The sequence below is a fragment of the Telmatherina bonti genome (genome assembly GCF_933228915.1).
Source record: "Telmatherina bonti genome assembly, chromosome: 23".
Classification (NCBI taxonomy): domain Eukaryota; kingdom Metazoa; phylum Chordata; class Actinopteri; order Atheriniformes; family Telmatherinidae; genus Telmatherina; species Telmatherina bonti.
Window position 1 is genome coordinate 21758308 of NC_136632.1, and position 24190 is coordinate 21782497.

Below are 24190 nucleotides of genomic sequence, written 5' to 3' on the forward strand. Positions count from 1 at the left end.
TTCCTCCTCGTTGGTCAGCTGACCTGAGAGACCGAGAGGGCGTGGAAGGTTGGAGGAGCTCAGAGATGTACCATTCAGACGTTTAAAAACAAATAAAAACAGCTTAAAATGGATCCTATGCAGAACTATCACTCGCTACATGGTTAGATGGACTTTAGCAGCCGTTTCTGCCTGCAGCCAACTATGCTATCAGCTTGGAAAGTTTTAAGTTTATTTTTTCAACATAATAAAACAAAGCAGAATCAAAATACAACAAAAAAATGATTAAATGAAGATAAATAGATGATTTAGACTTAATAAAGAAGCGACAAAAACATAGAAAAGAAAAGAAAAGGAAAACTAAAGATAACAGATTTTAGGTCCGACAAAAGCAGTAGGCGAAGCCACTACTAATGCTTTTATGTTTCTATGTAATATGGATGTAACCTCGTAGCGAATGAATATTCAATATATTTGACAAGAGTATGTATATTTAAGACTAATACATTAATAATAATCTGTTTAAACGTTCAAAATCGTCCTCCAACATAAAAGAAAGGTCCTGTATCATTTCATTACATTATTTCACAAACATTTTTTAAGTTTCCCATTATGCACGATTTCAGTTTATTACTCAGATTATTCCATAAATCAGCTCCACGACATTGATAACCTTTACAAGTTTTTCTTGTCACAAACATTTGAGCGCAGCCGGGCCGGATGGGTTTTCTGCTCTCTTCTGATTGGGTCACGTGCTGCAAGGCTTTTTGCCCCAACCTGAGATCCTGAAAAGCTTTTCAGTGTTTTGCTCGTTGCCTCAGCTGATCTCTCAGCCCTGGCCACAAACCCTTTTTTTTTTTTTTTTAAGTTTTATATGAAAATAGATGACAGATTAATTCATTTTGCTTAATTGATTGACAGATGAGGGAAACATGAAATGAAATTTACCACATTACTACAGTTTATTTTCTCTTTATTGAGCAATTTGTCTCTTTCTGTTTGTTTCTCTAGTTTAATGATGCACTCATGTACACCACTCCAGTCCAGTCTGGCCAGTATAAACTCAACAGCGTTCTCTCTCTGGCTGGAATGAAGGTTAGACACACAAACACAGATCTCTGTTGGAGCTTCACTCTTTCTACTCTGCGTTTATCTTTTCGTGCCTGCTTTCATTCATGGTTGTTTGCAGGATGGATTTAATCTCCTTCGTTTTCTGCTGACACACTGAGGTGAATATTTCTGAGTCTGGTGTGTTTTGCAGGTGAGCAAGCCGAGCCAGGAGGCCTATCAGAACGAGCTAAACATAGAAAGTGTGGAACGCTCCTTCATCCTGTCTGCCAGGTCTGCACTCTTTGTGTTGTTTTTCCTGCTTTTTGCTGCAAATATTCACAAACTAAGATGCATTTGTTGGTCATGGCTGTGAGTAATGATGCGCTCTGTGTTTGCAGCTCAGCTACAGAGAGAGACGAGTGGTTGGAGGCCATCGCCAAGGCCATCGACGACTACACAAAGAAGAAAATAACGTTCATATCAAGTCGAAGTCAGGAAGAGGTAAAACTGGAGCTCCGCGTGGCCGCACTGTGTGTTCAGTTTACCCAGGATAACTGTAGATCTCTCTCTCCTGTCAGGCGGAGGGTGTTGTCGACAGCGGGGCTCCTTTAGGTTCAAAGGCTCCCATCTGGATCCCAGACCTGAGAGCCACCATGTGCATGATCTGTACCTGCGAGTTCACCCTCACGTGGAGGAGGCATCACTGTCGCGCCTGTGGAAAGGTCTGCACCACCATCAACACGTCTCACTCCTTCTTATCTCCTTCGCCTCTTTATCAGAGTTACATATGTGTGTGACAGGTGGTGTGTCAGGCATGCTCTGCCAATAAGTACTACCTGGAGTACTTGAAGAACCAGCCGGCTCGTGTGTGTGATCACTGCTTTGCCAAACTGCAAGAGAACAGTGAGTAATGGGTTGTTTCTGATTAGTCAACAGAATTAGACCTCAATAATAGTTATTTTCATCCTTTTAACGTCCATTAATGTGTAAAACCCATTTAAAACACATTAGTAAAGCACTCTGTAGCTCAAGATGACCTTTTTCTTCATTACCATGAGCAAAATAAAGATCCAATTTGTTGAGATTCAAATCCTTCAGACCCCCTCCTGCAGCCAGAAATACTCTGTAGATCAGTGTTCAATTTTTCAATTCAATTCAACTTTATTTATATAGCATCAAATCACAGCAATTCCATCTCAAGACGCTTTACAGACAGAGAAGAAAACATAATGAAAGCCAATTCATAATAGCCTACATAAGGAAACCAACAGATTGAGTTGAGTCCAACTCAATCTCCCATCCTGAGCAAGCACACTGGCAACAGTGGGAAGGAAAAAACTCCCTTTTAACAGGAAGGAAACCTCCGGCAGAACCCGGCTCAGGACAGGCAGCCATCTGCCTCTGCTGTGTGGGGGGAAGAGGACAGAAAGACAACAGACAACAGGAACTGCTACTCCCTGCCAGGGAGACCTGCTGAGACAGGAGACATACATGTTAATGATGCAACACTGTTATTGGGGGGGGGATAAAAGAGAGAGATAAAGAGAAAAAGAAAGAAGCTCAGTGTATCAGGAAATGTCCCTCAGCAGTCTAAACCTATAGCAGCATAACTAAGGGATGCTAACCATCCCTAGCTATAGGACTTATCAAAAAGATAAGTCTTCAGCCTAGTCTTAAATGTGGGGAGGGTGTCTGCTTCCCTAACACTAACTGGGAGCTTATTCCATAAGAGAGGGGCCTGATAACCAAAGGCTCTGCCTCCTGCTCGGCTCTTTGAGACTCTAGGAACCACAAGTAAGCCTGCAGTCTGCGAACGAAGTACTCTGCTTGGTATATAAGGAACAATGAGGTCTTTGATATATAGTGGTGCCTGGTTGTGGAGGGCTTTATATGTAAGGAGAAGGATTTTAAATTCTATTCTAGAGTCAACAGGCAGCCAATGAAGAGAGGCTAAAACTGGAGAAATATGATCTCTCATGCTGGTTCTGATCAGGACTCTGGCTGCAGAATTCTGGATCAGCTGAAGGCTTTTCAGGGCATATTTAGGACAGCCCAGTAATAGAGAGTTACAGTAATCTAGTCTCGAAGTAACAAAAGCGTGAACCAGTTTTTCTGCATCACTCTGAGACAGAATGTCCCTAATTTTGTGTTGTAGGTGAGGGGCTAGTAGGATCCAAAGAGCGGACACTTTCTGAGTACAGAGAGAGGTTTATTGATTTTCCACAGATTCCTGTGAATTCTTCCAACGGAGCTTTCAGAGACTGGCAGACTGGCGGGCATCAGGAGAAAGGCAGGCAGGCAGGGGAGCAAGCGAACGAACAGGCAGGCAGGCTTTCTCTAGCAGGAGGAAGACAGGACAGGTTACAATCAGGGTCAAGCATAAGCAACGTGAGCTGAGGCCGAGAGCTGTTTTACCGCAGGGCAATCAACAATCTGGCGCTGGATAGCAGGCAGAGCTGGTCTTAAATAGGTGGTTCGTTGATTGCTGAAATGTGGATCAGCTGTGCCTCCAGTTGTCAGCTGACCGCGCCCACCAGGAAACAGGAATCACCACATTTTGGCTATATTACGTAAATGAAAGAAGGCTGTTTTAGTAACCTGCTTAATATGTGGGCCAAAGGACAGGTCAGGGTCAAATATTACTCCAAGGTTTCTCACTGTAGCACTGGAAGCTAAAGTAATGCCATCCAGGTTCATTACAAAACCGGAAAATTTAGCTCTTGAGTTTTTCAAGGATGTGAGGTGTTTCTCACAATAACTCAATAAATGGTCCTGCTGTCTGCTTCACTGGAAACATCTTATTTATTTTATTGGTAATAGATAAACCATGGGAAAAAAAGAAATGCCATGGCTTAATTTGATAATATTATCAGTAATAGTAATCAGTAATTTATATTGGAAAATTCTTTAGATGACCACTAGAGGGAGCACCAGTACCAGCAGTGATTAAAAAAACCACTGTGTGAGAGCGACGGCTCTGCAAAAATCCTCTGCATTTGTGTTGCATTCCTGTTTTTTAAGACGTGCATTAACTGGAGGAGCTAATAGGAAAAGTACTTGAAGATCTACTAAAACATGTGGTATATTTATATGATTTGTGGACAATATTAGCCAGAAATGGCTCATATTTATCCTTTATCATCATTTATCTTATCGTCTTGTATATTTCTGTATCTGCATGACATTGCTGTTATGTTTTAGGTGACCGCTGCGCCTCCACATCAGTGTCTCCTATCAAATCTGGAGCGTTCTCCTTCACGAGGAAGCAGAAGAAGATTCCTGCAGCGCTGAAAGAGGTGGGCAACATGGGCTAAATGGGCTTTTTTGCTTTTAATCCTCATTGAACAAACTATATAACGATTTCTATCTCTTGTGCTGTTTTTCTAGGTTTCTGCCAACACAGAGAACTCCTCCATGAGCGGCTACTTAAACAGGTCAAAAGGCAACAAGAAGCAGTGGAAGAGGCTGTGGTTCGTCATTAAGAACAAAGTCCTGTACACCTACGCTGCCAGTGAGGTACTCATACTCATCTTGATGATGCTTTTCTGAACTCTGTGCTGGTTTTCTCTTTGCGAGCTGAACGGTCGTCTCTCCATGCAGGATGTTGCAGCGTTGGAGAGCCAACCTTTGCTGGGTTTCTTCCTGCGGGAGGAGAAGAACGGGCCGGCTCAGAAGCTGCAGTTCAAGCTGTATCACAAAAATACACTGTTTTACATCTTCAAAGCCGACGATATCCCCACAGCGCAGAGGTATCAGACTGCAGTGTGATTCCTAAGATTTAAGCCCAGTTCTATCAGCATTATTTAGCGTTACCATGGAGGTAATCATGTGGTAGAGCAGAGTAGAGCAGAGTAGAGCTTTATTGTCCACCCAGGTGGAAAATTGTCTTTGGGTTACCAACACAGACAACTTGTATGTGCAAAATACATGACTGCATAGAAGCAACAAATGCATTAATAGGAAAAATACTTAAAACACCTCACAATGAAATCAAATCAAATCAAAATGTATTTTTATAGCACCTTTCATACATGAAGTATCACAAAGTGCTTTCATTATATTAAAACAAGAAGTAAAACAATTAGACACGTAAGCGTTCACACACACATACTGAACACACCCCCAATCCCATGTTGCATTGCAAAACTCTAAAATAATCTTCTGCCTCTTTAATATAATAATAATTATAATAACCATTATAATATTAGTCATAATAATAATTATAATAATTATAATGATAATAAGAATAAGAATAATGAGTATTAATAATAATGATGGTAATGATAATAATGATAATAAAAGAATAAACATCTGGCTGTGAGGAAAAAATATCTTGGGGATCCTTTCACACCAGGGGCCAGCTCACCCATAACCAAACAGCACGTTACCACTGGAACGGCCACGACTCAGGGTTGGCCCAGATCTGCACCACAGCCAAATGGCTGCAATTCAATTCAATTCAATTCAATTCAATTCAATTCAACTTTATTTATATAGCGTCAAATCACGGCAATGCCATCTCAAGACGCTTTACAGACAGAGAAGAAAACATAATGAAGGCCAATTCATAATAGCCTATATAAGGAAACCAACAGATTGAGTTGAGTCCAACTCAATCTCCCATCCTGAGCAAGCACACTGGCAACAGTGGGAAGGAAAAAACTCCCTTTTAACAGGAAGGAAACCTCCGGTAGAACCCGGCTCAGGACAGGCAGCCATCTGCCTCTGCTGTGTGGGGGGAAGAGGACAGAAAGACAACAGACAACAGGAACTGCTACTCCTGGCCAGGGAGACCTGCTGAGACAGGAGACATACATGTTAATGATGCAACACTGTTATTGGGGGGGGGGATAAAAGAGAGAGATAAAGAAAGCGAAAAAGAAGCTCAGTGTATCAGGAAATGTCCCTCAGCAGTCTAAACCTATAGCAGCATAACTAAGGGATGCTAACCATCCCTAGCTATAGGACTTATCAAAAAGATAAGTCTTCAGCCTAGTCTTAAAGGTGGGGAGGGTGTCTGCTTCCCTAACACTAACTGGGAGCTTATTCCATAAGAGAGGGGCCTGATAACCAAAGGCTCTGCCTCCTGCTCGGCTCTTTGAGACTCTAGGAACCACAAGTAAGCCTGCAGTCTGCGAACGAAGTACTCTGCTTGGTATATAAGGAACAATGAGGTCTTTGATATATAGTGGTGCCTGGTTGTGGAGGGCTTTATATGTAAGGAGAAGGATTTTAAATTCTATTCTAGATTCAACAGGCAGCCAATGAAGAGAGGCTAAAACTGGAGAAATATGATCTCTCCTGCTGGTTCTGGTCAGGACTCTGGCTGCAGAATTCTGGATCAGCTGAAGGGTTTTCAGGGCGTATTTAGGACAGCCCAGTAATAGAGAGTTACAGTAATCTAGTCTCGAAGTAACAAAAGCGTGAACCAGTTTTTCTGCAATGCAAGGGCCACCCTGTAAATGGCTGTCCCCATGGCAACGACCCGACAAAATGAGTTGGCATAACCCCCAGCGTGAAGGATCCCCTTGAGGAAAACACTGGAATGTCAAAGCTTAGAAGATCAAACAAGACTACGACCTACAAAAACAGCTAAGGATTAAAAAAAAAAAAACACCTCTCAAGTAAACATTAAAAGTTAATAAGTAAAAGTACAGCAGTTAAAATCCGCCTTTGTTGATTCGTCACCGTGTTTAGGTAAGCATACTGATGGCATTTGGAATAAAAGATGTTACATGGACCTTTAGCCTGAGAAACTAAATTGTCTTAGTGAGTTCAGGAGGTCAAACTGACAGGACGTCAACAGGTGATCATCCTGTTTAACTAGAGCTTAACGGACCAAACCAAGCAGCGGCATGATAAGTTAAAATGTTCTGTTTATGTGGAACATAAACAAGATCTGAAATCTCACTCATGCCAGTTTTGGTTGTGTTTACCCACGGTGTGGGTAAAGATTGTGCACTGAGCCCACAATGCACTTTGTTTTGTAGTCCACTTTCTGTATTCGTTCTGCTTGAAATGGGCTGAGACCTGCATTTATCGAGTCTGCTTCTTTGATCCGAATCAGAATTTGTTTTCGCAAACGAAGTTTGTTTGCCCCCAAACGAAGCGGACTTTCTGAGGAAACAAACTAGGATTTGAAACAAAAAGGCGGATGTGCACGTGCCCTTAAAGGTTCAGATGCAGAAACGGTTTGTTTTCAGTAGAGCTCAGTAGAGCTACTTTTGGAATATCTGAAACTAAGGACGAAGGCTGAATTTGGAGTAAAACACTTTAAAAACAATGTCGTTTTTCCTTTGATACCCATGTGAAATTGTTAAGAAAAAAGTATAAAATGGGACCTTAAATGTGGGCAAAAAAAGGAGGCAACACTAGAGGAGTCTTTTTTTTTTTTTACTGAGGCCAAATCACCTGGATATGTAATAATTTAAATTACTTTTATTTGCAATTAATTAATTTGTATAAAAGAGAAGTGCAAAGGTGAAAATGCTACATTGTGTAAAGCGGTCGACCCCAATCTAAACCACAGAAGACGGCTGTGAACAGAGTTGACAGCTTGTTTCTGCTGCCTGAACAAATATTAATGCACCAAACAATTAAGCAAAAGAAAAACTGTAAAAAATTTGGTCCAGTTTCACCAAACTGAAAGATTTTAACTTTAATTTTTGCATTAACATTTAACCTTTTGTTTTATACTTTTCTCTCTAGGTGGATCGAAGCCTTCCAGGAGGCGATGATTCTCGAACAGTAGACACATAATGTCCCAGAATCCGCTGATCAGACGACTTAACGACCCCCGACTGATCGATGGTCAGGGTTCACCATCTCAGGAAGGACTCCGGGCGGAGGAACTACGACACAAACATAAAAACGGGAACCAGAACACTTTGCCCTCAGAGAACTGGAGTAATTATGTTTAGACATATTTCAAAGCAGCAGCAGCTTCAGCAGCGCTCTGAGGTCAGATAAGAGCGTATCACCGCTGTGGGTCAAAGGTCAAGTCCAGAAGCATGTGTGTGGAAGTGCGACTGAACAGTTGTGTTGGACACTGAAGCCTGTCAGAAATATTTGGAAGTATAAAGTCAGATTTTTTTTCTTGTGTGTGTGTGTGTGTGTGTGTGTGTGTGTGTTTAGGGTGAAGGAGTCACTTCTGTGTGATTATAAATATTCAAAATTATTCACCTTAATTCAGATTTCATTTTGGCTGCACAGAAGTTTTAAAATCTACAAGTTTGAAGCAAAACATTCGTTGGGATTTCATCAGAATCATTTAAATAGCGATGTTTACGTAAAAAGGTGAAAATTCACTGTGATGCTTTAACACAGAAACAGGAAGTTGATATTCTGCTTTTTAGGTTCATCTCTCTGGTTAAGAGATTTTAAATGTAGATTTTTAAACTTTAAATGGCAAAACATGTTTCATAGTCATGGTTTTACAAAAGACAACATCCTGGAGACAACTGGAAATGTCATGTATTATGTAGATATTCTAAATACAAAATTGTATTTTTGCCTTTTTTAGCCAGAATACAAATGGTTAAAGGGGGATATTGTGTGTATATGAACATAAGAGCAGCATTTACCTGTTTTTTTTTTAAAAAAAAAGGCAAGAGCTAATATTTATAAAATAGGAAGTTATATTTTTAAAAAGTCCAGGCTGCCACTTATTTTGAGAGTCAGGGTTTGTTAGGAAAAATAATTCAATCAGAATCTTTGACTTTATGGGATTTTTTTTAATGGAGCAAACAGTGAACAAAGGCATTAATTCTATTCCTTAAAAAAAAAAAAAAAAAAGAAAAATGTTTAGAATTGAACTTTTGTTTTTGGGAGACATGGTGCCTTTTTTTAAAATAAATGTTTTGAAATAAACTGCAGTAAAGTAGGTGCTTTGTTAGAAATGTTATCATCCATTCTGCAAGTATGCTCACTTTTATGCCAGGGTACTCAAGAGGTTTTGCTTCCAAAAGCAGCAATTTAAAAGTTTACTTCATAAATTGCAATGTTGCAACACTTGTCAATAGCAAAGGTTTTCATGTAGAAACATAAACTCTGTTGTTATTTGTTTAGAATAAAACAACTGAATCTCATTAGAGCTTTTTGGCTCCTGTAACTCCAGATTTTTGGCATTTGTGAGAGAAATAATCTGCTGCAGCCTGATATGAAGATGAGTTTGAAACATTTCTCCATTGTTGTACTTTTAACATTTGTAAACACTCTTTCAGAGATAGAGTCTCTTATACACATGTTAAAACTGTCAGGCAACAGTTTTTAATAAAATATATATGAATTTATGGCTCGTCCTTGGATTTAGTCTTTGTTTTGTGACAGAAAAGGATGAAAAGGTACTGAGCTGTGTGGAGAGGTTGACACAGTTTAATTACAGAGTGCAGACAGATGTATGTGGGAGGCAGAAGTTGTCTGTTGTTTGCGTTTCTCTGCATCCATTATTCATTTCTATGAACTTTTGATCAAAGTGTTGGCGTGATATGGGGAGAATTTGAAGATTTTCATTAAATTTATTTTGGATTCATATTCTGTTGATCATTTTTCTCAAAATGTGATACAAGACCATATCAGATCTATCACTTTTAAGTGTGTGGCAAGTTTCTTAAAGCGACTGACTGAATAATATGAAACTTGCTGGCTCATTAGCCACTGCCACTGTGATTTGAAATTCCTCACATATTTCTTTCCACCTTTTTTTTTAATTTCATTGAGAATTTTGCAGGGTATGTAAACCACATCCCAAATCCTCATCTTTTTGAACAAAAGTGAGAAAAGAAGAAAGAAGTAGCATTACAGTAAGGTAGAGACCAGATGGAACATGTTATATTCTTTACATTAAAAGTGAACATGTCATGACTGGTTTACATATTGGCGTAAGAATAATACAAAGATACAAACCCAGGGAGAATGAATCTCCAGTAGCATTTCTTAATGCAGAATTGACAAGAATTTGATAATATTTCTGTTAAAAATCATAATATCCTGAAATTATCTTGAGACTACAGTTTTTATGCAACATATAATGCATTTATTCATCAGGCAGTATCCACAAATAAAGCACTTATCTCTGAGCTTTTGCTAATTGAAATTGCAATTTGCCAAAATGGTAAACTGTCGAGTGGTCTGATAAATCAAATTATAACTCAAAATGTTCAAATGCTTTAGGTTGTAAGGCTCACAGTTTCCTTTAGGATTAATTTACACAATAATTCATGAATCATCAATGTTGTATAATATTCATCAAAATGTATTTTGACATTGAGATAAAATCTAAGCAGCTGAAATTCTTTTATAACATAAAAACTCCTTAGTTACAATAGATATACGGTTTATTTCTATAATAAAAGAAAATACGACACAATAAAGAGCGAAAAAAATTATCTACAAAAATGTAAGGACTATAATGAATTTCTTGTGGTTCTTGACGGACCCATTTAAAGTGCGGCACAGTCCGTCTTAGTAATACTTCCGTCAAAAGATGGCGGAGTATGTTAACATCGTCCGAAGGGCTTTGGGGCAAATAGGAGGTCATGGTGGTGTTCGGGGTTTTTTTCTTCAATTGTTCAGGTAGGTTTAGTAAAATATATAATAATATATTAATCTGTGTTTACTGGCTGGGGGTTACAGAGGAATATCTGAAAATGATAAAAAAAAATACGTCTGTAAATAAGCAACTCAGGTTAGTCTGTAGGTGAAGCTAACATCAGTTAGCATGTTGACAGCTAAAACCATTAAGGATTGGGAATAAACAGCTAAAATTAGTGAAATTTTAAGTAATTTTTAATTTGTCAGATAATTTTACAGTGTTTAAGACACTTCTTTGCTTGAGTGTACAAGGAATTATATGAAAAACAAAAAAAAAAAACAAAAAAAACCCCCAAACAAACAAACAAAAAAAAAACGTCCTAAAACAAAGATGAGATTTGAAGATCTATTAAAATAGTCTCGTAGTTTAACTAAGTTTACTATCAATAACTAGTCATTTGAGCTTTTTTCCTCACTCATATATTTGTGTTTCGGGAACAAGCTAACATCTTTATTCTCATTTTATGTGCAGAGTGAATGATGTGAAAACAGGCACTTTGATCGGTGTAGATAAATATGGAAACAAATACTATGAGGACAAGAAGAACTACTTCTTTGGTGAGTTGACTGTGTCTGTGTATATGTTTATTTGCAATCCCCTTGAAGTTCATAATCAGTTAAGCATTTTGTTTTAAGTAAATAATAATATAATTAAATAATATAATTAAATATAGTTACTGTTGTGTGCAGAAAAACTGAAGTTTATAAATTGATTTCCTGTGTTTTGGTGACCTATTAATGTTTGTTCAGGTCGTCACCGTTGGGTGATCTACACCACAGAGATGAATGGAAAAAGGACGTTGTGGGAGGTGGACGGCAGCATGGTGCCATCTGAATGGTGTGATTCAGTTTGTTAAATGGACACAAATGTGTTAAATCTGAAAATGTGTATTAAACTTTCAAATTTAGATTGACTTGGGAACTTTTTTCTGTTATATTTAAATCATAGTTAATTGTTTTCTGAAAGTCCTAACAGTATTTTTTTTTTAGTGTAAAGATGTTAATGTAAACAACATCTGATAAGCAAATGCTCTTTTTCTGTTTGTCGTGGAATTTATCTGATGAAAAGTAAATCCAGAAATCAACCGTGGTCTTTCCGTTTTATTGACAATGCCCAGTTGTCTCGAGAACTCTGCCCCTGCTCAGGGTGTTACAGCAATCTTTAGGCATACAGAAATAACCTTTGCCTGGCAGCACTAGTCAAAACAACTGCCAGCTTGAAGATAACAATCGAAGCTGAAACAGGCCTTGAACAGAACATTCAGTTTTATGCATGAACCTACAAAAGCAAGCTTTCTGAACTGCTCTGAACTATGCAGAATATATATTTTGTACTACATAAAAGCTTTATAAAGGAGCAACATATTAAAACTATGCTATGTGCATAATTTCCACCACACTGTTAGATCTGTCGTAATCCAGGAAAGTTGATAAAAAATTACAATAAAGTACTTCTGTCTTCCTTTTGATTCTTTAGGCACCGTTGGCTGCACTGTATGACGGATGATCCTCCCACTACCCATCCTCCAGAGCCTAAAAAGTTTCTTGCTGAGATCCACCAGTTCAATGTCAGCGGCTCCCCACAGCAGTATGTGCCCTATCCCACTACTCGCAAGAAGATCCACGAATGGGTTCCGCCTAAAGCTGGTTCCTAGTGACCCTCTTTAATTTTCCATGCTGTAAATTATGGTTTCTCTGTCTGTACCCAACATGCACAAAAAATAAAATCTCTATACAGATATTTATAATGGAAGGATCAATTCATGTGATATTTTACGTGTGTCTGGTTGGATTTTGTTCATGTGTCCAGCAGATATTCAGCATTGGTAACTTGTTCTTCCTCTGAAGCCATTTTGTACCAACACTTTTGAGAATGCAGTGATGTAATTTATCATTTGCACATGAAGCTGATCTCATCAGCACTCTGGTTAGTTGTGTGTTTCCCTGCACACCTGACTGAATTGAAAGGCCCAGTAGCAGAGTTTGTCCGATCTTTTTAATTGGAATCACTTGAGCTACCTCAGGGAAACATGTAACGCAGGGGTCTTCAATCCTGGTCCTCAAGGGCCAGTGTCCTGCAAGTTTTCCAAGGTTCCCTGTTGGGAAAACACCTGACAGAATCAGATAAGCTCTGCACATGTCTGCTGAATGCACTTTGATTTGAATAAGATGTGTTGCAGTGGGGACACATGGAAAGCCTGCAGGACATCAGTCCTCAAGGACCAGGATTGAAGATTCTATCATCACTTTAGGATTGTGGGCCTTTAAGACCAGGGTTGGAAATCACTGGTATGTGAGAAAACAACATTACGTTCAGTCAGAGGTTTCTTCATGTAAGCAACAAGACAGGATGCTGCCAGGAATCTCTCTGGAGAAAAAAAAAAGTCAACTGTCCATTCTTATTTATATAGAGCCCCATATATATATATATATATATATATATATATATATATATATATATTACATACTTATATACTGTAAAACAGATTGGGGGAAAGACTATTAAACCATCTACGCTGAGATTTGGTCATCATGTCCCCTACTCTGCTGGTCTGCAACAACTGCTGAAAGTTTATACAGGATATGGGGAGCAGTATTACATCATGTTTAACACTGAGAAGAGTGCTGTAATGGTAGTGCAAACTAAAGAGCTGCAGAAGTCAGTCTTTCCTGTGTTTTACCTGTCAGGGGAGAAGCTGACTAGTGGAAAGGGTCAAATACCTGGGTCACATGATGAGGACTGATCTCTGATAATGATGACATGCAGAGGCAGTATTGTAAACTATATGCACAAGCAAATATGCTGGCGTGAAAATTTGGAATATGCACAGAAATAGTAAAAATTGCCTTGTATAAAGCCTACTGTACATCACTATATGCTGCCTATTTGTGGTGCAGATACAAACAATACAACAACAATACTTTCAGAATTCTGTTCAAAGTCCCTCGTTGGACCAACGCCAGTGTGATGTTTGTGCAGAACAACGTGCCCATGTCACAAACTTTGATAAGAAACTGTGTATAAACTTAAAATAAGACGCATGGACACCAAAAATGAAATTATTTCTGTCCTTGCAAGAGTAGCATTATGTATGGCTCTGAGCTCTGGAGGCACTGGAGATCGTGGTTATATGGACTATCTTTAAGGATAAGTATCTGTATTTGTTCTGTTTGTCTTTTTATGGACTTTGAGTCTGTAATAAAGAATAAATAAAGAATTTACATATATACATATATATATATATATACATATATATATATATATACATATATATATATATATATATATATATATATATATATATATATATATATATATATATATATATATATATATACATATACATACAATTATTACTATTAATTTTTAAAAAAAATCTCTCTCTCTCTCTCTCTCTCTCTCTCTCTCTCTCTCTCTCTCTCTCTCTCTCTCTCTCTATATATATATATATATATATATATATATATATATATATATATATATATACATACATATACATATATATAGATATATATGAAAAAATCCTCCTGACTACCAGGAAAAAAATGTGTAACTACAAATGTCCACTACGGAGGACATTGCTTAAACTTTTAAATATTGTGGTAAAATATAGTTATATTTATCTAAGAAACGATTTAATGTGTTTATAAGATATTCAATGAAAATATAACAACAAAATTTCAAGTAAACATCAGCACAAAGAAAAGTATTATGCACTTTTGCTCTTCCCATAAAACATGCTTGTTGCAATGGAGGCCATTTTTCTTGAGGGGAGAAAGTTCACAACACCCCCCCCCCCCCCCCCCCCCTCCCCCCCCCAATGAGGTACCATTTAAAAGCACTAAATGTCCTCTTTAAAGACCAAAAGGTGTTAGTTCAGCAGCATTCAGGGAGATGAAAATATTTAGGTTTACAATAGTCATCCACAGAGGACAAATTGAACTACTGGTAGTCAGGAGAAAATACAATCATTACTATTAATTTTTTTTTTTTTTAATTGCAATAAATTATAAGCAAAGCAGCTGAGAATTTTCTAAACTACTTTAGGTTTGTACCAACTTGATGCAACTGAGAAGTCGTTTGCTAGAGGCGTCTTGAACATTGAATTCGTGAAAAAAAAAAAAAAATTATTAATGACGTTTGGAAGTGAAATTTAAAAGACAATTCTGCTTTTCTTTGTTCTTTTATTCAGAAAGTTTCCACTGCTGGAGACTGCGCTCGGTTTTCCTCCGCTTTACAGTAACTATGGTAACAGCGAGCTGCGTGACACTTTACATCAGCAGTGAAGTTTGTGGCGTCATCAAGTCAATACCAAGAACTGACTTATGTAAGGTATGAATAGCTATATATTTTCATATCAACACTGCTGTACATTTTAAAAAATTTAATTCACCCTTTGCCTGATTTAAGAAAAAAACTTTTAACGCCATTTATTCTTTACGAAGTTAGCTAGCAGTAACGTCCTTTGTTAGCCTAGTTTTAATCTTATATAAGTCAAACACTTAAACATCTGGAGTACAGTCACGTATATGATTGATAATAATAATAATAATAATAATAATAATAATAATCCATCAATCTACCAAGTTAGCTTTACTTTGTGGAGGCTTTTTTTTTTTTTTTTTACATTAAGTAAGAGAAGTTTCAAGGTAAACAAGAAAGAAAATCGACAACCTCAGATTAACCACAACATATTACTTGTATCATTTATCTTGGCAAAATGAGTCAAAATGTATAACCAATGCATTAAAAACTAAGAAAAATAAGGACTTCCACAGGAATAAGAAGTTACATTGCAGCCAATTGTTTCTATTTAAATCCAATTTATTAATTCCTCTGCAGCAGCTGTGAGACCCTGCTATGAAAGCAACATTGCAAAGAAAAAAAGATGCCCTCAAAAGCAATTGTTGCTGCTTCCAAGCCAAATAGAGTCCATTGCTCAGCATTAATGAAGGTTCTTAGGGAAAACATTTAAGACTGGATTATCCTTTCACTTGTGGAAACCCTGGTAAGATGAACTTGCCAAATTCAGCCCAAGGTCAGACTGGGTAAGGCCCAAAAAACAAAAGGGTTACAGTTCAGACCACCTAGCCTTAGTTAGCTTGACAGTTCAGTTAGAAAAGAGACTGAACAAGTATTGTTAATAAAACACCGGTTGCTATATTATTCCACCATCCAACAACTCAAGCCTGTTTTAAACTTTGTCGTGCAACATGACAGTGTTCCTGTACACAGCAGCAAATATATGACAGAAAAAAGGAGTTGCAATGCTCTGCTCTAAGTCCTGACTGATGTAAAAAAAACAAAAAAAAAAACAATCTAATTTCAGTCAGGTAGGTGTCCATAGAGGGGAGCTGAGTCCCAATGATCCTCTATTGTTTTTTTTATACATATAATCCTCAGGAGGACTGTCTTCTCCTTGGCTGTGGTGTTTCCATACCACTGTGGAGTACCCCCCTCTCCACCACAGCTTCTTTCATTTTTAAGGGTTGCAGAGGGAGGGAAGGGGCTTTCTCACAGAAGTCCAGAATTCACCCTTGGTCTTACTGGTGTTTAACACGAGACTAATATTCATCGCAATCCTGTAGGATCCCAGCGCTGATAGTCACTGGTAATGATCCCCTGATCCTCAATGGGACCACCTGCAGTCTTCCAGTTAGAAAATAAAGCACCGAGCCACCAGCGTTCAGCAACAGTCTGTCCAGACATTTGGGTAAAATTCATGCATGTATGTTGGTTATGATTTCTTGTGTACCAATATAATAATGAAACATTTGAAAAGCAGAGCTACAACAGCTTGAGTGTTTAACTCATTTCTAACCTTGGAAGCACTGGAAGTAATCAGGGCTGTTTCACATAATACCATTTCAGAACTATAAATTACAAGACAGGTCTCTCTTTAAAGACTGATTAAGCTCAGTGATGAGTATTAGACTAATCTTACAGCACTGTCTCTTTTGCATGTGTGTGTTAATCACTGCAGGATTATGCTGAGCTGTGGGAAAGTTGCAGCATGCTGCATTTCACCGCGAGGCTGTGGAGATCCTGCCATGCCGACTGAACACTGTGAAACTCCAGCTCTCAACTAGGACAACAGGATATCAGGTTAATATGCTTGTTTTTTTATTCTCATTAATTAAATTTATGGGTGGATGTTGGAAGATTTTTAATCTGTAAATATTACTCATATTAGAGGTAAAATCACTGCATCTGATATTATTCTGAGCTCATATGAATCAATTAAGTTTGGATGTGAAACTTTTTAGGTTAGATTAACCATAAATTGTATTTTTTTGCTATGTTTTAAACATAGAAGACTTGTAGTAGAGACACGATCAACAGTGTAAATTGTGAGGTTTTATCTTCTTTTTTGGGCAACATTAATGTGACATGACATGAAAAACAAATATGTTAATACGTAATCTTCCTCCATACTGTAATATGTTATCTAATTGTACTTTTAACACCTAACATTATCCAAACATGACCAAAAGTGCTGGGGAATATTCCGATGGTTTAAAATGCCACTGGATAAATCTCAAACTGGTAATTTCTTGCTCATAATAGAGCCATAAATATCTGTCATTATGCTGGAATATGTAGATTTTAGAGATATAGGATGTCCACATGCTAACACATGATAATGACATGCTGACTCATGAAGATCTAAGTTGTTCTGTTTTTGGATCAGAGTAAAGAAAAATGATTGTAAACATTTTATTAGCTCTTTTGTTATGTTTTACACAGTGGATCAATGCAACGCATTCATTTTCTGGGTTTGTGTTAGGAACAAGACTAGGTTGCAAAGGAGATCATTTTTCTCCTTTTATTAAGTGTTTTTTGAATAACTTTTTGTGCATGTTAAATGTCTGCAGCAGGTTTCCTTAAAGAAATTGGACATTTTCTTTATCTTATTTCCAGTTTGCACATCCTTGCCTCATCTTCTGGCATTTTATCAAGTCCTTGCAGAGACCCAAGCAGACAAGCTAATAAGAAAAACATGTAAATATCATGCTTTTGAGTGGTCATTTTAAACCAGCTTAAATTAAATAGAATGTATGCTGAAGCTGCATTATCCAACTGTTTGGTTGCAGCATGTTGTTATATTGCTTTAAGATGAGCAGTAAATGTGTTCAGTATGAAGTGCATACCAAAACGCATCTTCAAGAGAAAGATATGCTGTTGTTTATTACTGAGACAGAAGCTAAAATGCAGTGTTTCAGAAAGTAGGGGGCAAGAGACACTGCATAAATATACACTATGAGAAAAGGCATGCTTTTTACTACAACATTAATGCATCTAAACCCTGAAAATGAGCATAATTTGGGGTCTTTAGGTCTGCTGATGTAGATTCTCAGCCATCCAGGTTATGTTTTTCCTAAGAGCTTGCACTGAAGACTTCAACTGAACTTCTACAAAAAGATGCACATTTCTGTACTTGTAGTATTTTGTGCAGCTGGGATTTTGGTCCTGTCCTGTTGTATTTGCTCATAACCAAAGAACAGCTATTTTAAAACATGGTGTTTGATCTGTCAAGTTGTCACGTTTAGGAAGGTTTCATGAACTGTGATGATATGCCAGTTAAACCGAATGACCGATCTCACATTATAAACCTTGTTCTCACATGTTTTTTAGGCATCTGGAGCTGTTAAATGAGGAGATTCTCTGTTTTAGCCCTTCTTCCTCGAGGGTCCACTTTGGAGGATGAAGAAGTAGAAGAATACATCCGTCACAATGTAAGCCTTGTTTCCTTTTTGTAAAGTGGTTTAAGCACCAAAAGGGGGTGCTGTTCCTTTTGATTTGCATCTGAGGCCTGTCACCTCTGTTTAATCAGTGAAAGATCAGCTGGAAATGCTTTTGGCATCCTGTTGTGTCAGCACAGCAGTGAACAACAATCCTCTCTCATCTTTATTAAGACAGCATACCAGACTTTGACGTGAGGATGGAGGCAGCATCTTATCTAAATCCTTGAATTCAATTAGGAACAAGAGCTGGAAGCGTTTTGACACCTGACAATGAGCCTGAGTGCCATTTCACTCGCTCTTCGTGCTAAATTTGACATTTCAGTTGAATGAGTGGTTCATTAATTGCTCTTCAGTTACGTCTACATCTCACTTTAGCTGGTGGCTGTTGTCTGATTCATCCTCTGCAAATGAAGCAGATAATCTCTGCCTCGGCCTTTGTGTTTGCTGATGCAGCACTGTGCTGAGGGGACAGCTGGTAGCGATGCCAACTGGGCATCAGAAACACCCTAAAGAGAGTCATCTTAGTCTCAAGACCAGTCTTTTCTTGTATATTTCTGTTTTTCATCCCTCAACTGTTAAATCTCTTAAAAGTATTCCTTTTTGTCAATACTCCTCTTCCTCTTTCACCTCTCTCTCTCTCTTTCCTTGTATCATTATTCATGCCTGCTTTCCCCTCATGCGAGACTCTTACTCCTCAAGGACATAAGAGATCCTTGTATTTCCAGATTTTTCCAAATGCTGGCTCTGTTAATGGGTCAGAGTCACTGCCTTAGGTCTTGTTTTTTTTATTTTAAAGCTTTTCCTCTGAGCATTTTGCCTTGAAAATGTCCCAGTTCTGTCTTCTCCCCGTGTGTTTTTCTGCTCATAAGAGAGAAAAACCTCAGAGCTTGACTGTAAAAAAGTAAAGCTGAAACTACTCTTTAGATTTTCCTCTCATTTGCGGTGCTTTAATGTCTCTGCTTCAGCTCCCAGTGAGTGCTGTCGGTGCTAATACCTCCTCCCTTCAGTATTCTACATAATCTTTTACTGCATATACAAATTTTTCTTTAGTATGCTCCAAAATGTTCTTCTCTCTTCTAAAATCTACAAAATTGGACGACATATACTAGAATTTTGCACATTTCAACATGTAAAAATGTGTTTCTGTTTAATTCCCTTCTAAAATATCGTCTATAGTAGCACTGCCTGATCTTTTTATATTTAGACAGTTACCTTTAACATTATGGGAAATACTAGTTACTTCCTGAAGTCCCAGCAGGTTGTTGGATGATGTAAATCATCAATGCAATTGTTTTATATTTCAGTTTTTGTTCAAATGAAACAAATGAAGAGAAGGGAGAAGATAATAGTTCTTTTCTTTCTCTCTGATTTGAAGAAAGTATTGTGTAAAAACGTTCTCGTCTTTCGAGCGTGATCTACATGTATTCACCTGATATTCTTTTTGTTTCAACGGTTCCCTTCAGGGCTCACAGCAGCGAATCATTTGCCTCCATCTAACCTGTCCTCTGCATCCTCTTCTCTTACACCAAATAACTTTATGTCCTCTTTCTCTGACTCAGATCAATGGGTAATTAGCAGACTTGCACAGAGCCTGACATCAAGCTCTGCAAGTCTGAGTCATGTGCTTTGCAGCAGGGAAATTTGTAAAACCTACCGACACCAGGCCTCAAAGACCAGGATTGTGAATACCTGCTCTAGGCTTCCTTCCTCAGCATCCTTCTACTGATATATTCATTATCACTCCTCTGTACTTAACCATCTCTGCCTCGTCACAATTACTTTGTCTGTTCTATTTATCTGTCCGTCTGATTGATGGGATCAGGAACGATCTTATTGATCCTTGTCACTCAAAGATAACCTAAACATTTTCATCTCTGCCACCTCTAGATCTGTCATCTGTTTTTTCCTCAGGGCCATTGTCTTCCCCAATTTTCTGTTACATTTCCTTCACCCCTATACTCCTTTATCACATCAAACCCTTTTCTCCATCTTAAAATATACAGTCCCAATAGATCAGAGATCCCCAACCGTCTTAATGTTTCCCTGCTGTAGCACACCAGACTGAAATGAATGAGTCATTAACATGTTTGTGCAGAGCTTGGCATCAGTCTGAGATCCATTTAATTTCAATTGGGTATGTTGCTGGAACAACATCTAAAAAACATCTAAAATATTATTTTAAGGTGTAGAATTAACCCCTCTTCAAGATCAGAGGTGGTTTTATGGCTACAAAAGTTGAGCATTCTTTTTTAATCTTCTTGAAATACATCTTGATCAAAGAAAGATGTAGAGAATTCAAAGAATTTAAGAAGAGACAGCCACACTACAGTACCTCTTTTGCCATTTTGCCATTTCATCCAATCAAATATGAAGCTCTTTCGGGAGATATGTGCTACGGTTTTTTTTTTACATTTAATCTTTCTCAGTTATTCAGGTTTTTGTCAAATGTTTAATTCCGTCTTGTGATAAAAGAGAAATTAAGCTCAGCGATTGGTTCATTTTGTGCATAATGAGCTGCAGACTGCTTCACCAAGGTACACCGCGACACCAGTGCATAGTGGTGTGCAAGGGACAGGTTCTCATCCAGCATCAAATGTATAGCTTCTTCATTATATATCCTCTGTTGCCGTAAAGGTCTTTAGAGTTCTTTAGATAACCCCAGTAATAATTTGTCTCCAGCTGTGTGTAATAGACTGTAAGGTTGACTCCTAATGGAAGTAAAAGTTGACTAAGAAGGTGTAAAATACAATATCATGCTTGTTCACAGTTAAATACAGAAAATAAAGTGCTTCAACTTGAAAAACAAGGTTTTCTGAAGCAGTTTTAAATGGTTTTGCACAATGATAGTTTCCACAACCAAACCCAATATTTTACTAACTTTAAATTTAGTTACATCTGAAACCCATTGTCAAGCCAAACTTTTTTAGCTGGTTTGCACCAGTTCTGAGTGTCTGGTACATTGCAGTCCTCACTCCATTTTCTTTTCTGAAAAACTTTGGTACACTACTCCTCCTACACCTTTTGTGCCACTTCATCACTTCAAATACCAAACTCTTCAGCTCATTTGGGAGATCTGTGCTAGTTATTCAGATATTTGTCAAATATTCAGTTCAGTCTGGGACAAAACAAATATTCAGCTCCGCCATTGGTCAGTTTTGTACATAATGACCTGCTAAGTGCTTCAACAGGAGTTAGAGATCTGCACCAGTTTCCTGTGTCCATTACATTGCGGTCCTAATAATACTGAAAACTTACCTATTACTGAAAACCTATTTTGTATCCCTCAGGCAGTGTCTCACAACAGCCATGTACATGCACAGATGCTCCTACATGTAACTGCATGAAAGCTGTTAAGTTATACATAAATTCGGGTGAAACTGTACTTTTTATTGAAGCAGCTGTCATTCACACTGTCAAATTACTTGATTTCACACATTGTTCCCAGAAGTTTGGTGCAACTAGCAACGCCTGTTTGTCACTAAATCAGCATATTGAGTGTCAGCTAACACTTTTTGCAATTTATTTAAAAAAGAATGGGGGGCCTTGTTATAGATAGTCAGCTCTGTGCCTCTATTTTGCCATTTTAAACAAGCAGTTTAGGACAGTTTTCGATCATAACATATGTTTATTTTCATTTGAACTATAGACAACATGTTTATTGCACTACAACAAATAAACTACAGACAAAATTTGCATATTAAACTACTAATGTATTGTAGCCTGTTAGGTATTGGTGGGTGGGGCTTCTAAGCATACCTTGCTGATTCGCTTGCTGTTGCACCAGTTTCCAGTGTCTGGTACACTGCAGCACTATTGATAGCGCCTAATAGGAAAAGTGCTCTCTTGCATCACCACTAGATGGCATTCTAAGACCAGAAATGAATCCACTTTGTGCTTTTCAGATGATAGGCTATCCTCAGTTTAGAATGAATTCCGTTCCTACTACTGCGGCGGTCATATTTTTATCCTTAAATTTTCCATATTGCTCCCTTGATCACTAAATAACTATCTAAATACCCGTATTATACTTTATATTCATAGAAAAATAGTATAGGCAATTAAAATATACATTTCAATTAAAATAAAATAAATACACATACTGAGGCGTCGTCTCATCCTCTGTATCACTTGTTATATAAGAGCTTATATGGAACCTCGTAACTTTGAAACTTGTGGTATTTTTTTATTTATATTAATTTATTGCAATTCAGGATTGATTTTAAGGTTCTTTTAGTGGTTTATAAATGTCTTAATGGTCTTGGGCCTTCTTATTTATCTGATCTGTTTTTAAGGTATGAACCCTCGCGGACCCTGAGGTCCTCAGGTACCGGCCTTTTAGTTCTTCCTAAAGTTCGTACCAAAACATATGGCGAGGCCACATTTCAGTATTACGGGCCTCGCCTATGGAACAGCCTGCCTGAGGGACTCAGGGCTGCAGAGACTGTTGATGTTTTTAAAAAAAAGCTCAAGACCTACCTTTTTAGTTTAGCTTATAACTAAGTTTTAACATTCTTATATTAACCCATATTTATCTTTCTTTTTAGTTAATTTTATTTATTTATTTATATATTTTATATATTGATTTACATAGTATAGATTTTATTATTTTATTTTAATGGATTTTATTTTTGTTTAGTTATCACTCCAGCTCTCTCCTCATCGGGGTCCTCTTCGCCGAGGGCTGCCCCTGCTCTGACTGCATGGGTGTTGCTGTGGGGGCTGTCCCTGTCTGGTGGGTCGGGATCCAGCGCTGCAGCTTTACGGTTGTGGCGTGGGTCCTGTCTGCCCGGACCCGGGTGGCCCCCATGGTGATGGCCTGGGTGGTCTTGGTTGGGGGTAGCCCTTTGTGTAGAGGCTCCCTGAGAATACCGTTTCCTTATCTGGTGCACATCTGGTGCAAATGCACCTGGCCATTCATTCATCTTCTTTTAACTGTTACAGGGCAAATAGGGCATGGGTGAGGGTGGTTGTGGGTGGGTGAAAGGGGATGTGTATGTGTGTTAGTGTTTTATCTATTTTGATGTAAATTGTTTTATAATGTAAAGCACTTTGTATTGTTTTTAAGCACGAAAAGTGCTATACAAATAAAGTTTGATTTGATTTGATTTGATTGAGTGTCGTAAAGTCGAAACAACGCAAGTCAAGAACCGCGAATCCCGAGGACTGCCTGTATGGTGCTTTTAACTTGACCAACAGGGCTGTCTTTGTTGTAAACTTCCATAGTTAGTGACAAATGGTTGAACAAAATAATTCTTTGATTAGCTGAAGTTTAATCATCATTTCTGCAAAGAATTTTTTCACCATCTTTAGTGCTTGACCGCATTATAGTCAAACGTTTTGTATTTTTCTACAATATCTCCACATGCACTATTGCATTCAGGCTGTAACTCTGTGGCAGTGTCTCACAACCGCCACGTACACATGGAGATATTCCTACATGTAACTCTGAGCTGTGGTGGTTTGAGACAAGCAAGTTTCACATGAATGTCTCCGTTGTCTTTTCTGCAACACTTTGGCATGCTACTCCTTTCTACTCATGAAAAGTGCTCCATTAATCACCACTAGATGGCAATCTAAGAACAAAAATGAAAAGAAACTTCGTACTTTTCAGTCTATTGTGCTGTTCAGTTGGCCAACAAGTCAATGGCAAAACATTTTTATTGCTACTGCCAGGGTGCTGCTGAGTCTTGTGGTGTTGTAGTGGTTTAACAAAAGGGCAGTGCCTCAGAAGGTCACATGTTCAAATCCTGGTGTTGCACCATGTCAAACAGGGTTTCTTCTTCATTTAATTGTTACACTTATGCTCAGAAAACATTTCTTTCAA

General features: G+C 38.0%; 2 protein-coding genes across 2 annotated transcripts in view; both read left to right on the forward strand.

The window, feature by feature from the left end:
• The window catches only part of fgd6 (FYVE, RhoGEF and PH domain containing 6), a 28289-nt gene extending 20028 nt beyond the window's left edge, over nt 1–8261 (forward strand). The window contains exons 13-21 of the mRNA XM_079262903.1: nt 991–1074; nt 1241–1320; nt 1428–1530; nt 1608–1751; nt 1830–1932; nt 4231–4325; nt 4417–4545; nt 4630–4778; nt 7738–8261. Of these exons, the coding sequence (XP_079119029.1) occupies nt 991–1074; nt 1241–1320; nt 1428–1530; nt 1608–1751; nt 1830–1932; nt 4231–4325; nt 4417–4545; nt 4630–4778; nt 7738–7780 (930 nt within the window). The 3' untranslated portion in view covers nt 7781–8261. The remainder of the gene's footprint in view (nt 1–990; nt 1075–1240; nt 1321–1427; nt 1531–1607; nt 1752–1829; nt 1933–4230; nt 4326–4416; nt 4546–4629; nt 4779–7737) is intronic.
• Nucleotides 8262–10478: 2217 nt separating this feature from the next.
• On the forward strand, nt 10479–12368 carry ndufa12 (NADH:ubiquinone oxidoreductase subunit A12). Its single transcript, XM_079262927.1, has 4 exons — nt 10479–10602; nt 11093–11178; nt 11371–11458; nt 12098–12368. The coding sequence occupies exons 1-4, from the start codon at nt 10514–10516 to the stop codon at nt 12273–12275; spliced, it is 441 nt and encodes a 146-aa protein (XP_079119053.1). The 5' UTR covers nt 10479–10513; the 3' UTR covers nt 12276–12368.
• Nucleotides 12369–24190: the final 11822 nt, after the last annotated feature.

Bases quoted from the DNA above. Each gene is read 5' to 3' on its own strand.
- ndufa12 (XM_079262927.1), top strand. From the start codon at position 10,514: ATGGCGGAGTATGTTAACATCGTCCGAAGGGCTTTGGGGCAAATAGGA. The intron at 11,179-11,370 runs GTGAGTTGACTG...ATGTTTGTTCAG, and splicing joins CAAGAAGAACTACTTCTTTG to GTCGTCACCGTTGGGTGATC. The intron at 11,459-12,097 runs GTGTGATTCAGT...TTGATTCTTTAG, and splicing joins AGCATGGTGCCATCTGAATG to GCACCGTTGGCTGCACTGTA.